A 14,283-nucleotide genomic window follows, 5' to 3' on the forward strand; every position below is an offset into this window, starting at 1 on the left:
AATTAACCTAGTCACTTCCAACTTTGCTGCTTGGTGAAGGGTTATTTGGAGGCGACATTTGGGGAGAGCAGCATTCTTCCTCGAGGCCAAAGCATTTTCACTTGCTGTGTGAATGAAGGCACATCCCTGGGCGTTTGCTTTTCTGGGGATGAGGATCTCCACCTTTTCTTTCTTCCCTTACACAGGGAGCAGCAGCAGTGCACTTGGCCTGCAGAGCCTGGGGCTGTCCGGCCAAGCCCCCAGCTCTTCCTCTCTCGACGCCGGGACCCTTTCGGACACAACAGCATCAGGTAACTGTTCACAGCGTAAACCTCCAAATGATACCTCCCGTTTCAGAGCGCAGACAATACCGCTTGGAATTCTGTAGGTGCCTTCTAGCAGCTGGGGTGGCGTAGACATGCAGCAGCCTTATATCAAGTCAGACCATCTTCCCAACTAGCCTGGAATTGCCTACTCTTACAGGCAGTGACTCTCTGGGGTCTTTGGCAGAGAAGGGTCTTTCCTGGTACCTGATAACTGGGGATTGACCTTCTGCCTGCACAGCAGATGCCTTTGCCACAGAGTTACAGCCCCTGCGCATGTATCTTATACGCTTGTATAAAAAATAATAAATATCTTAACAATCCGCTACGGTAATTGATCAATCAAGACCACTTTTTGAAAGCCGTTTTAAAAAATCCAGTTGATTATGCTGCAGCCATAATGTTTGAAATCCACTAAGAACTTTTAAAATCCTTATCGCAAGCTTTTGTGTTGGAGTTGCTCAAAGACGGTGTTTTTACTTGTAACAGCCCTCCTTACTCTCTTAGCTCCAGCTTCTGATGACGAAGGCAGCACGGCAGCGACAGACGGGTCCACCCTGCGGACCTCCCCGGCTGACCACGGTGGCAGTGTGGGTTCCGAGAGCGGCGGCAGCGCAGTAGATTCGGTGGCCGGAGAGCACAGTGGTAATGCCCATGATTAACTTGGCTTGGGCCCTGCTCTTCCCTCCACCTGGCAGCATATGATGGAATAAAGATAGGAACCCGGGAAGCTGTCTTAACACTGAGTCAGAGCCTTGTTCCATCTAGCTTTTAGTTTTGTCGGCAATGACTGGCAGCATCCCTCCAGGGTTTGGGGCAGGGCGCCTCTCTCAGCCCTATCTGGAGATGCCAGTAGGGATTGAACCCGCATGCAAAGCAGATTCTCTTCCACTGAGCTAGGGCCCTTCCCTGATGGAATCCCTATGTTATATGGAGTGCTTTCCTGGCCCATTTTGGATGTGTTTAATTCATTTTAGAATGTTAATACTTTAAACTAGAGATTTTTTTAAAAAAATTAAAAATATGAATGTTCTGTTGTCACCTGCTCTGGGTCTTTGTGAAGAAGGGCAGCTGAAGCATAAATAAATAAGCAACAGCTCTGCTGGATTGATCCGCCCAGTCCAGCGTCTTGTAACCAAAATCCCACTGGGGCAGCCTATCATACCCTCTTAAAGAAGTTGCACTGGCTGCCAGCTTTGAAGTTTAGCTATTAACCTGTAACAACCTGGTTCCCTCTTCAGATGTTTTGCATTACAACTCCCATCGGCCCCAGCAGGGGACCAGTTTGGCCAGAGTCTCACCTGTAAAGCTGTTAAGCAGCTTGGGGGCAGGCTCCCTCGAGGAGCCCCCTTTCTTCCTGTTGCCCAGCAAAGGAAGCCCTACAGGCCAGGATGCAGTCTCTGGAAGTTCCGTCAGTGGTCACTAGAGGGAGGGCCTTTTCTGGCAGTGGTGCCTATACAGTACTGTGAAGCTGCCTCCTCTCTCAGCCTCCTATGAACATGAACAACATTGAGGCATCTCTTAAAAAACACATCAGTTATTCGCTGGTGGTGGATCTTGGTGGCGGCCTCCCCCCCCCCCCGATTTTAACTCTGCCCTAGTGTTTTCAGTTGCCTTTTCTTCCTGCGCGCGAAAGCTTTGGTACATATCTGGTAATATTATTGTGCAAGAAACAATGGGCTGTGCACATTAGCCCCAAGCAGAGCGAAGTGAACAGACACAACTAACAGGCTTCCAGTAGACTTTCTCTATGTCGTTGGGTGCAACCCCTTTTGGCTGAATTGGAACATGGGGCACCACCTTGTACAAAGTCAGAGCTTGAGTCCCAGGGTACCTGTCAGGGAGTCCTTTCGAGTCCTCCCTGGAGGTGGTGCCAGGGACCGAACCTGGGCCCTTCTGCATGCAGAATAGGCACTCCACCGCTGAGCTGCGCCACTCCCCCCAAACAAATGTGTCTGTCCCGGTGTTCGGGGTCCCGGGAGTGCTTATCACCTCTCCCCCTTGCCCTGCTCCTCTCTTTCCAGTGTCCGGCCGCAGCAGCGCCTACGGAGACACGACCGCCGAGGGCCACCCTGCTGGGCCAGGGAGCGTCAGTTCCAGCACGGGCGCCATCAGCACCACCACCGGGCAGCAGGAGGGCGAAGGGTCGGAAGGGGAAGGAGAGGCGGAAGGAGACGTCCACGCCAGCAACAGGCAAGGCCTCCCTCCTTTCTGGCTTAAGGGGGAGTCTTGGGTCCGTGAAGCTAGAATGGGACACCCTGCCCTCACCCTGCTGCACATGTTGAGGCATCGCTTCTCCCCACCCCCACCCCCCAGCAGCGCATCCCGTTAAATAGATCCCTGCCAGATGTACCCACCGTTAACCTAGAAATTGTTGTGAGATGCAAATGAGGTGCCTTCAGAGTCAGTCCAGCTGCAGCAAGTGACGTGAGCCAAAGGAAGTCTTGTGTGTGTGCGCATGTATGTGTAGCAGGGAACCAGGTCATCAGCTGGTCAGACTGGGAAACGGTCTCTCCTTCTCCCCAATGATGGAAACTGGCTCAGCAGCCCTTTAGAGATTGGTGGCGCCCACCCGTTGTCCATAATCGTTGACTGTGCTGCCTGTAGAGCTGATAGTCAGGTTGGGAAAGCCCTGTCCCAAAGCACAAGAGTGACGTCCTTCCTCCCAGCTGCAGCAGCACCTGACATGCAAGAAAGCCATGCACCCCTCCCATTTTTATGTGAGTAATGGGATACTTGTGGTCCCAGTGAGCTTCCAGGATAAACGTTGCAAGACTTGGGAGCCTCCAATCAGGGAGGCTCCCAAGGATTTGTGGGAAGTGGTGGTGGCAGCTCAGGATGCTGCCCTTTTCTTTTTATGGCCTCCTCACCACTGACTTTCTGGGAAAAGTTGTTGATGTGTGCAGTGTACCAATTCCTCCTCATGGTTTGTTTCTCACTAGTTTGCTGCTTTTTTGAGGTGTGTGTGTTATGTTTGGCTCTTCGTCGGCATGTGAAGACTGCACTTGAACCGCATTGCTCTTATTTGGAGCAGGCTGATTTAAATCAGGGTTTCCCACACTTGGATCTCCAGCTGTTTTTGAACTACAGTTCCCATCATCCCTGACCACTGGTCTTGCTAGCTAGGGATGATGGGAGTTGTAGTCGTAGAACAGCTGGAGCCCCACGTTTGGGAAACCCTGATTTAAATGAATGAATGTGACTTGAGTCCTTTCATTTCATTGGGTCCACCCTTGAGTCAAAACGGAGTTGGTTACAACCCTGTGTGATATTGCTTGGCCACACCTGCTGCTCTCAAATGCCTTCTCTTCTCCCCCTCTGATGTTCAGGCTGCACATGGTCCGTCTGATGCTGCTGGAGAGGCTGCTGCAGACCCTTCCCCAGCTGAGGAACGTGGGTGGGGTCCGTGCCATCCCTTACATGCAGGTAATGTACAAAGTAGTCTCTCTCGCTGTTTGGATTAGAGTCATTGCTTAGGAATCTTTGCCATATTCCCTGGTTGGGGAACATCAGGCCCGGGGGGGGGGGGAATTGGGCCCTCCAAGACTCTCTGTCTGCTCTTGGGGTCTCTCTAGGTGACACAGAGGCCCTGCCTTGAACCCTCCTGGGATGTGCTTGCCTGGCTAGAAATGTGTCTTTGGACTTCAGTCATGCCTCTTGTTTGCCTGGATGGGAGGATAGAGAGGGGGTGAGAGCATGCAGAAGCCTAGCCTATTATAGCCATTGCTGTGTCCACTCTTGCCTCTGGCCCTGCCCAGCATGTGCCCCTTAGAAGCTTTCCCAGAACAGAGTGCCTCTGGCCTAGATCCTGGACTGTCCCATCATTTGCCCCCCTTAATAAAATATGACAATGCTTCCTTAGGGATATTGTAGTTTTCTCTGGTTACAACTGGCTGCCGGAGTTGCTTTAGTGTGTTGTTTGAAATGGAAAGTACAAATGAATTACATCGTATCAGCCATTTTGAAACCGTGGTTTGTTCCAACCCCATTTGTAAACGCTGGTTTGTCGCTCACGACACAGCTAGTGTTAGATGCCACACTGCACTATGGTTAGCTCCAGGAAGGGGGAGAAAGGATTTGCAGAGGATGGTGTGGGGGACAAACCACAGCTGCGAGTTGGCAGCACTGCTGTCTGTCTGAGGTTCTCAGCAGCTGTCCAGTGTGGATACCCAGCTTGTGTGCTCCCAAGGAATGTTAATAGCAGAAGAACCTCTGTCCCGGACGCCTTTGAGGTACCCCTTCTTTGCGCCTTATGAGCTTCTGTGTGCCCAGGTAATCCTGATGCTTACGACAGACCTGGACGGCGATGACGAGAAGGACAAGGGTGCCCTGGATAACCTCCTCGCCCAGCTCATCGCAGAACTGTGCATGGATAAAAAGGTACAGGGAGCTGAGTTGCCATCCTCCCCCTCCTGATCTCCTTTTGGCCAGGAGGGAAGGCATATTGGGTTACTACTACTTCTTCTGGTTGAGGCAGGGAAACAGATGCTTTAGGAATTAGGCTATTGCCCCCCCATGAGCCTCTCTTTGCTGCCTTTCTTTGAACACAGCTGCAATCGCCTTGGGCTGCTTGTGTTTTTGTGTGTGTGGGTTTTTTTTTTGCTGTACTATTGTCTTACCCGTAGTGAGTTTTAGTACTGGTATTTGTTTTTCTTCACAGCTGATGGGAGTGGGAGGTGTGAAGGCTTGTATAAAGTGGGACTGGGCTTCCCTCCCAGCAGCTGAGCAGGGAATGTAGCAGCACCACTCTCATCATCAGGCGGTCCCAAGCAGAGTATTATGGAAATGTGGGGGGTTGGGGGTTGGGGGGGGTTGCCAAGCAACCTCCCACCCAGCCACCTCCACCCTTCCCTTGAAGCTTTTTTAAACACAGACAGCACAAAGCAGGCTTGACAACCTAAGTCGCCCATGCCTGGCTTCTTTGGGTGGTGCTGGAGGCCAGCAGGTGGCCTTCCTTAGGCTGGGTTTGCCCCATGGGGCAGGGTGCCTAACTACTGGGAGATCTTCTGCTTTCCAGCCATAAAGCTGGGATTTGTTTGAAGACTCCCCCCCCTACTTCCTCAAAAAAAAAAAAAAAACCCCAACAACCCATTGATGTAAGACGGTCACCTCTTTCTGAGCCGCACAGTATCTCCTCCACCAGTGAAACCATTTCAGGCCACTGACTACATGGGCCACCACCAGCGCAGGGCAGCATCAAGTGGGTCTCCTTCCAGTGGAGTGTGCGTGTTGTGGACACAAGGCAGGATGTGAACCCCTGATAATTTATGTGAACTGCCCTGACATTTTATGTGAACCACCTTGAGACCTAGAAATTAATAATAATAATAATAAATAATAATAAATAATAAATAATAATAAATTCATGAGACAATCAGCCTTTGGGCCAAGTTGGCCACCCCCAAATTAATGGCTGTTTACTTGGAATCTCCGGTAGTGCCCTGAGATATACACTATGGAGGGATGTCACCTAGCAAGCTGCCTTATACTGAGTCAGAATGTTGGCTCATGCAGCTCAGTATTGTCTACACTCCGGCGGCAGCCCTCCAGGGTTTCAGGCAGGAGGCATTCCCAGCCCTACCTGGAGATGCTGCTGGGGATTGAACCTGGGACATTCTGCCTGCACAGCAGATGCTCTTTGCCCCAAATCGTGGGGCAATTTGAGGCTTTCTGTGTAATCTGTTTTATTTCACCCTGCAGTTCTTGAGATTTGGGCTGGATGGGGTGGGCTTGAGGTCTACTGCTGTGCAGCTTCAGGGGCAACCATTTCCTCTCACCTTCTCCCTTCCCCACCCTTTCCAGGACGTCTCCAAGAAAAACGAGCGGACTGCCCTGAACGAAGTCCACCTGGTGATCATGCGGCTCCTGAGCGTCTTCATGTCGCGAACAAAGTCAGGGTCCAAATCTTCCATTTGCGAGGTACCAAAATCCCTTTCGCAGTTCTGGTCTTGCAAAATACTTTGTTACGTGAGGTTGGTAGAGGGAGAATGTCTGCGTGTGGCTGATAGAACGGCTGGACCACCTCCGCAGAGCAGCTCCCAAGCTCCCTTTTGCCCTTGAAACCCCAGTTGGCAAAGAAGTGGTTAAAAGTGGGGACGGGGGACAGGGATTTGCAGATGTGATTATAGGGGAGCAGAGATGTTGCAGCACCAACGTTTCAAAGTCGCTAAGAGGATTCCATCCCTGTTTTGTTGTTAAAAGGTGCAGTAATAAGGCTTTTTTTCTTTTTTTTCTGAAAAAGGAGGGGGAAAGCTGGGGGGCTTGGTGGGGGGAGAGGCAGCAAGCATGCAGGCAGAGGGAAGAAGATTAATAACAAAAGCATAGAGGTTAAAAACGGAGACCGAAGTGCGTCGGATTTTAATGAGCTTATGAGCTGTGGGGTTTGTTTGGATTTAACCAGAGTTTCTGTAATGGTTTTATTTACACTTGCGTTTTCGCCAGTCCTTGTTTCGCCTGTGGTTCATCTGACCCAACAAAAAGAGGTGGGCTTTATATATCTATTTAGTGCAGAAGTTTGCCGTTTAAGGACATGGGTGCAAGAGATTTCCCTTCTACATACGGGAGGCTAAAGCTCTCCTCGTTGAGGCCTTTACCTTCCTCCCACAACTGGCCAGATTCCAGAGAAATGGATCGGAATTCCAACTTCTTTAAAAAAAGAAATTGTGTGTGCGTGTGTCTGAGAAGTATCTCGCTCCTCCTCCTAATCCTCAGCTCATTGCCCTCTGGCATGTGTGTCGAGGGGAGATTAGACTTAAGAACTGATTGCCTGTTTTTTTTGTATCCTCTCCCCCCCCCCCCGGTCCCTTTTGCTAAGCACTTGTTCAAAAGCCCCTCTCCATAAACACATCATCAATTGATGCTTTCTTTAAGAAATTATATCAATAAATCACACCATCAAAATTTGAAATCTAGCTGTCAAGTCCTCAGCGGCTATGAAAGGAAGCCCCAGGTGGCTCCTGACCTGCTTCTGTTCGAGCGATCCTAAACCCCATCCTAAGCCTGCTGAAATGAGTATTCTCAAGCAGACGTATCTCTGTACTGGCAACCATCTGGTCTCTAACAATTTTCTGGATCCTCCAACATTTACTTTGTCCTAGTTTCCATTGTTTCTACCCTACAACTTTCTGCCCAATTCCTCTTCACTTTCCCCTGCTCTGAACTATGGCCCTTGTGGGGAAAGGGTAGTCAGCCAAGACCAGGGAATGGGGTAGCCAATGTGGTGCCCTTCCTAAACATTGCTAGGTTCCCGTCATCATTGGCCGTGCTGGCTGCTGGGGCTTCTGGGAGTTGTAGTCCAGCAACTTCTGGAGGGGGAACCCCACTAGGGCGGCGATGCATTCCTCAGGATCACCCTAGAATCATAGAATCATAGAGTTGGAAGAGACCACAAGGGCCATCCAGTCCAACCCCCTGCCAAGCAGGAAACGCCATCAAAGCATTCCTGACAGATGGCTGTCAAGCCTCCGCTTAAAGACCTCTAAAGAAGGAGACTCCACCACACTCCTTGGCAACAAGTTCCACTGTCAAACAGCTCTTACTGTCAGGAAGTTCTTCCCTCAATTGGGAAGAAACAGTGATCTGCCAGGAATGATACCCCTGTTGCGAAGCTATCTGTGATCAGATCCCTCTTTTGGAAAGGGCTGTAGCTCAGTGGTGGAGCATCTGATGCCTTGCATGCAGAAGGTCCCACGTTCAAGCCTCAGCATCCCAAGGTAGGGCTAGCCGAGAACCCTGGAGAGCCACTGCCAGTCAGTGAAGGCAGTACTGAGGTGTGCCTTCCGTATAAAGGCAGCTTCCTAAGTTCCCAAGATAGTTAGGAAGCTGCTTTGTATGGAGTCAGGCCCTTGATCCATGCAGCCCAGCATGGTCTGCACTGACTGGCAGAGGCTCTCCAGAATTTCAGGCAGAGAGGACATTCCTGGCCCTGCCTGGAGATGCTGGCAATTGAAGCTGGGATCTCAGTAGGCTTCTACCACTGAGCTGCGGCCAGCTGTCAGAGATCAGACTCCTAAAGTGGGCTTACTCAACCCCAAATTTGTCACTCGGGTCTGCAAACATCTACGAGGAAATAAGATGAGAGGACTCAATTCTCTCTCTCTCTCTCTCTCTCTCCTCTCAGTCCTCTTCCCTGATCTCCAGTGCCACCGCAGCCGCCCTGCTGAGCTCTGGCGCAGTGGACTACTGCCTGCATGTCTTGAAATCCCTCCTGGAATACTGGAAGAACCAACAGAATGACGAGGAGCCTGTGGCCACCAGCCAGCTGCTGAAACCTCACACCACCTCCTCCCCACCAGACATGAGCCCCTTTTTCCTGCGCCAGTATGTCAAGGTGAGTTGCAGATCAAACTGGCGGGTGCCAGCACCAGCAGCCACTGCAGATTGGACACATCTGCCCAAACCTGTCCCATTTCCATAGGGGAGCAGATTAAAGTCTTAACCGTGTTCCCGGGCAGATTTCCCCCCAAGGATAATTCTGGGGAATTCCACCCCCCCACCTAAAAAGACACCAGGCAGAAAAATGGAAATCAAATAATTTACATCTTCAACCTGACACCCTTTTCTTTTCTTTTTTCTAACTGTTGCAACACTGTCAGTTGTACGGAAGTGGAAAGATGTACAATGACTGAATAGGTATTTACAGTGTAAAATATACAAAAGCTGTTTGCTAGGTGCCGCAGGCCCAAACCTGTTGAGCTCCCTCCCAACTGAGATTTCACACACAGATTTGTTGAACACCTGACTAAGACCTTAGTCAGCGACCTTCTTCAGAGTCCTAAGGAAGAGTGGGGAGCATATCGCCCACAGTCCCCAGGCTTGTCACAACATTCCCGCCCCCTTCTCTCTCTCTCTCTCTCACACACACACACACACTGAATGGGTGTGGCATGGTCTTAAGGTGAGCTCTGAAGGAAGGGGGAGGCTTATTTCCAATAACTGACTGGCGAGGACCCCTCCTGGCTCCTGACAGCCCTTGTGAACGACGTGGATTTGCCGGCTTAGTTCCTCGGCCACTGCAGCCGCCATGGTGCCTCCTTTTATACTCAGCGCCTGGTGGTGGAGCTTTAGTTTTTATTTCCTGCCCTGGCAAAGTATAATGGAATAAGCCGCATTAAACGTTAGGGTGCTCTTTGCTGGAAGAATAGAAGCTGTTGGGATTCTGAAGGCCTGTGGTGATGGTTGGTGCAGTTTTAAGCTCTTGCCTTTTCTTTCCATTCTCTCCAAGGGGACCTGCTGTTTTCACATTACTCTTGTCAGTCAAGAGGTGTTCTTTTCTTTTTTTTAAAAAAAAAAATAGCTAGAGAAAGAGGCTGTGCTAAGGATTGGGGATGATATAATGTACAACAGCTCTCTTGATTACCCAGCAATGCCACGTTGAACACAGTTTAGAACTCTGATCCGCGGAGATGGGCAGCAGATGTAAAACGAAGGGGAGGTTTCCTCCAGCTAACAGCTTTAGTTCTGCCTCGAGATCTCTCTCTCCATTACTCATAATTGGACGAAAATATCATAAGGAAGGGACAGTTGTATACTCTCCCCCCCCCCCAACTTAGGTACTTGATGTCTTGCAACTAGATTTGCTTTTGCTTCTTCTCAAGAGGTTCCAACCAGCTGGTGAAGGATGTAAAACAAGTGTTTGTTTGAAAGCAAGGCAGTGATGGGAGGCAAAGTATCTATGCTTTGCCTCCATTATCGGAGACAGTAATGCTTCTGAGTAACAGTTGTTGGAAACTACTGCAGGGGAGAGCGCTCTTGAGCTCGGGTCCTGCTTGTGATGACCACCAACTGCATGGCTTTAAAAGAGGATTATACAAGTTCATGAAGGAGGGCAAAGGCTACCTGCAGCTACTACCTACAGTGGCTACATTTTACCTCCGCTGTCAGAGGCATCATGCCAGTTGCTAAGAATCACAGGAGAGGAGAGAGCTCTTGTGCTCAGGTCCTGCTTGCAGGCTTCCCAAGCCCACAGGCATCTGGCTGGCTACTGCAAGTAGAGGATGCTGGGCTAGATGAGCCATTGGCCTCTTGGGCTTGCCAATCAGAAGGTCAGCGGTTTGAATCCCCGTGACGGAGTGAGCTCCTGTTGCTCTGTCCCAGCTCCTACCAACCTAGCAGTTCAAAATCATGCCAGTGCAAGTGGATAAATAGGTACCACTGCGGCGAGAAGGTAAACGGCATTTCCGTGCGCTCTGGTTTCCATCATGGTGTCCTGTTGCACCAGAAGCGGTTTAGTCATGCTGGCCACATGACCCGGAAAGCTCTCTGTGGACAAACACCGGCTCCCTCAGCCTGACAAGCGAGATGAGTGCTGCAACCCCATAGTCGCCTTTGACTGGACTTAAACATCCAGGGGTCCTTTGCCTTTTTTACCTTTACCAGCAGGGCTCTTCCTTGGCTTTTGATTTTGATTAAAGTTTCCAGGCCTTTTCAGTTGGTTGTGGCTTTTGGACGTGCATCACAAATGGACCAAAATTCAACCAAGTGGGGGAGTGGCAGACGAAGATTATGGATTATGCGGAACTGGCAAAACTGACCTGCAGAATCCGAAACCAGGGCGAATTAAAATTCCAAAGAGACTGGAGTAAATTCATTGACTATATTAATAATAACTGCAGAAGCTTGAAGACACCGGCAGGATTGATATAAATCCTACGATGTGGACTTGATTTAATAAGATGAAACTGTGAGATATAGACTGGAAAAGGGAAAACCATATGGTGGGAGGGAGGGAAGTCATAAGCTTGGCAGAGTGGAGGGGAACGAGATTGATTGATATATGTTGGAATTTATTGTTTTTTGTTTAAAGTGAAAATTTAATAAAAATTATGTTGTTTTTTTTAAAAAAAATCAACCAGGTGGGCGTTGTCAAAACTAACAGCGCTTCTGTGATTCACAGTTAGAAGCAGAAATGGGTTCAAAAGCAGCGTGCATTATAAAGCCAGAAATCAATATGTGCTTACATATTCAAGAGGTCACCTTTCAGTGCCGGCCCCAGCACCTACCTGCCATCCCTGGGCAGCCGCAGATGCCCCCTGCAGATGGTCTGGCTTGGTACAAGGCAACTTCCCGTGTCGGGTGGAGGAGACAGTAGAACACTAAACAGCATGTGGCCGCTTCATAAATTAACTTCTGTTCCGAACGTTTCTCCCTTTCAGGGCCATGCCGCTGACGTCTTTGAAGCTTACACCCAACTCTTGACGGAGATGGTGCTACGGTTGCCGTACCAAATCAAGAAGATTGCCGACACCAACTCTCGCATCCCGCCACCGGTCTTTGACCATTCCTGGTTCTACTTCCTCTCGGAGGTAGGTTGGCAGGAGATTGCAGGCCTGAGGTTGAATCCTTGCCGGAGGAAGAAGCCTTGAATCTTCACCACCTGAGAACCACCTCCCAACTACCCTTAAGATGCTGTCTCTTACTCTGCCGTGTCCTCCTCATGTTGAGAGAGGTCATGTTTGAGCCGGTGATCTGGAATGCAGACAGGTGCAAAAAGGGTTTCAAAAACCAAGTGCGTTTCCCCTAGAAGATGCTGAGCTACAACTCAGATCAGCCCTCTCTGATCATGATGGCTCTGAGTGGAGCTGATGGGAGTTGGAGTCCAGCAAGTGTTGTGCACCAGGTTGGAGAAAGCCTGGTCTGTGTTTGTATGCTAAAAGCAGGGCTTGACTTCACTAAACACGATCCTCCTGTGAAGAAGTAAGTGCAGGTGCAGGTGCGGTGGGGTAGATTGGTGAGAGCAGGTTGTGTAAGAGAGCCTGTGTTGTGATGGTTAAGAATGTCTGACTAGAACCTGAGAGACCAGGATTCAAATCTCAAATCTGATGCAGGCCTGGGGTTGAATCCTTGCCGGAGGAAGCATCAAACTCCCTTTAGGCCATTCTAACCTACCTCAGCCGATGATGATAAATGGAGAGAAGGAAACCATGGACACCACCTGATTTCATATATATTAATTTCATGAAATGTATACATTGCCTGATTGTAAAAACTTCAAAAGTGGTTTTAAAAAAGTTCCTTGGAATAAAGATACAGTGGTGCCTCGCTTAACGAATGCCCTGTAAGATGAAATTTTCGCTTAAAGAAAGGATTTTTCTAGCGGAGGTTGCCTCGCTAGACAAATTCATTTTACAAAAAATTCGTCTAGCAAATCGCGGTTTCCCATAGGAATGCATTGAAATTCAATTAATGCGTTCCTATGGGCAAAAAAAAAAAATCAAAAAAATTCAATGCATTCCTATGGGATTCGCTAGACGAATTTTTCGTTATAAGAATAGACCCGTGGAACGAATTAAATTCGTCTAGCGAGGCACCACTGTAGTAGTTTCCTCTTCTTCTTCTTCTTCTTCTTCTTCTTCTTCTTCTTCTTCTTCTTCTTCTTCTTCTTCTTCTTTAGATTTATATACCATCCTTCATCAAAAGATCTCAGGGCAGTTCACAGGATAAAAACACAAGACAAAAATACAAATAAATACCGTGTTTCTCATATTATAAGTCATGTCTTATAATCTTTTTTTCTCAAGAAAATAAGCCTATGGCTTATTTTCGGGGGTGTCTTATTTTTTTAAAAAAAAATTACAGTATGGTACCTCCCCTGTCCGGCGCCCGGAACTGGCTGCTGCTGCGCTGCTGGGCGCGTTGTCGGCGCTTCAGCAGGGCACGCTGCTGGGTCCTGCCGGGTCGGGGCTTCACGCGGCGCGCACTGAGGCTCTTGCTGCGTCCCGCCACCGGGTTGGGGCTTGGAGCAGCGCCAAGTGCCAACCCAGCGGCGGGACCTGCAGCGCGCGCGCGACAGGAAGAGGAGGGACCAGCGAGTGGCAGCCGCGGCGGCCAATGAAGGCTCGGCCGGGTGTTTTTTGTCGTTGTTGCTGTGTCCCGCTGCGTCCCTCTTCTTCCTGTCGCGGCTCGGCGCCCGGAACTGGCTGCTGCTGCGCGCGTTGTCGGCGCTTCAGCAGGGCACGCTGCTGGGTCCTGCCGGGTCGGGGCTCCACGCAGCGCGCGCTGAGGCTCTTGCCGGGTCTCGCCGCCGGGTCGGGGCTCGGAGCAGCGCGCGCTGCGGCTCTTGCTGTGTCCTGCCGCCGGGTCGGGGCTTGGAGCAGCACGCACTGCGGCTCTTGCCAGTCCCGCCGCCGGTTCAGTGCTTGGCGCGGTGCATGCTGCTGGACATTTTGGAGGGGCAGCAGCAGCCGGTTGCGGGCACTGACAGGCATCTTCCTCTTCCATGGCGCCATCCAGACCTGCTCCCACCACTACGGCTTATTTTTGGGGTATGTCTTATATTTCTTCAAGTCAGGAAAATCCTGCCATGGCTTATTTTGTAGGGATGACTTAAAATATGAGAAACACGGTAGTTTGTTGTTATTTATCAGATGTAGTAGTAGTAGTAGTAATAATAATAATAATAATAATCTGGCCAAATGGGAGTGAAGATTCTTTAGGTGGTGCCTGTTTGCTTCCATTGGAAAGGAAGTTTCTAGACCTCAGTGCTGCCCAGAAAAACACTTGGATGAGAGGGTGATGGATTCTGCAGGCGCTAGACTTCTCTGCTGTGTTATCAGCAGGCAGCACAGTGCTGTTACTGTTATTACAGAAGGGCCCTGAGAACCTCACTCTTCTCTTTGTGCCTGTGCAATTGCAGCACTTTCAACCATATAGGTTTTCTTACGGAAACTCTGCACACACCCCTTTTTTCTCTCTCTCCCCCCCCCAGTACCTGATGATCCAGCAGACGCCCTTTGTGAGACGCCAGGTCCGCAAGCTCCTGCTCTTCATCTGCGGCTCCAAGGAGAAGTACCGCCAGCTGCGTGACCTGCACACACTAGATTCCCACGTCCGGGGGATCAAGAAGCTGCTAGAGGAGCAAGGGATCTTCTTGAGGGCCAGCGTGGTCACGGCCAGCTCGGGATCTGCTCTGCAGTACGACACACTGATCAATTTGGTAAGGAAGCCTGTGTGTGTCCTTTTGAGCATGGATCAGTGCAAAGGC

At 50.1% G+C, this 14,283-nt stretch overlaps 1 protein-coding gene across 8 annotated transcripts in view; it reads left to right on the forward strand.

Moving 5' to 3' along the window:
* The window catches only part of UBR4 (ubiquitin protein ligase E3 component n-recognin 4), a 129,911-nt gene that overhangs the window by 67,480 nt on the left and 48,148 nt on the right, over nt 1-14,283 (forward strand). For 6 of the 8 annotated variants that reach the window (XM_035120583.3, XM_035120587.3, XM_035120585.3 and 3 more), the window contains 9 exons: nt 186-290; nt 810-947; nt 2,327-2,495; nt 3,632-3,728; nt 4,575-4,682; nt 6,105-6,221; nt 8,422-8,631; nt 11,456-11,605; nt 14,008-14,235. In XM_035120583.3, the coding sequence (XP_034976474.3) occupies nt 186-290; nt 810-947; nt 2,327-2,495; nt 3,632-3,728; nt 4,575-4,682; nt 6,105-6,221; nt 8,422-8,631; nt 11,456-11,605; nt 14,008-14,235 (1,322 nt within the window). The remainder of the gene's footprint in view (nt 1-185; nt 291-809; nt 948-2,326; nt 2,496-3,631; nt 3,729-4,574; nt 4,683-6,104; nt 6,222-8,421; nt 8,632-11,455; nt 11,606-14,007; nt 14,236-14,283) is intronic. The other 2 variants (XM_035120584.3, XM_088671521.1) reach the window with 1 other exon arrangement.

The sequence above is a fragment of the Zootoca vivipara genome, chromosome 6, assembly GCF_965207765.1.
Source record: "Zootoca vivipara chromosome 6, rZooViv2.hap1.1, whole genome shotgun sequence".
NCBI classification, from domain to species: domain Eukaryota; kingdom Metazoa; phylum Chordata; class Lepidosauria; order Squamata; family Lacertidae; genus Zootoca; species Zootoca vivipara.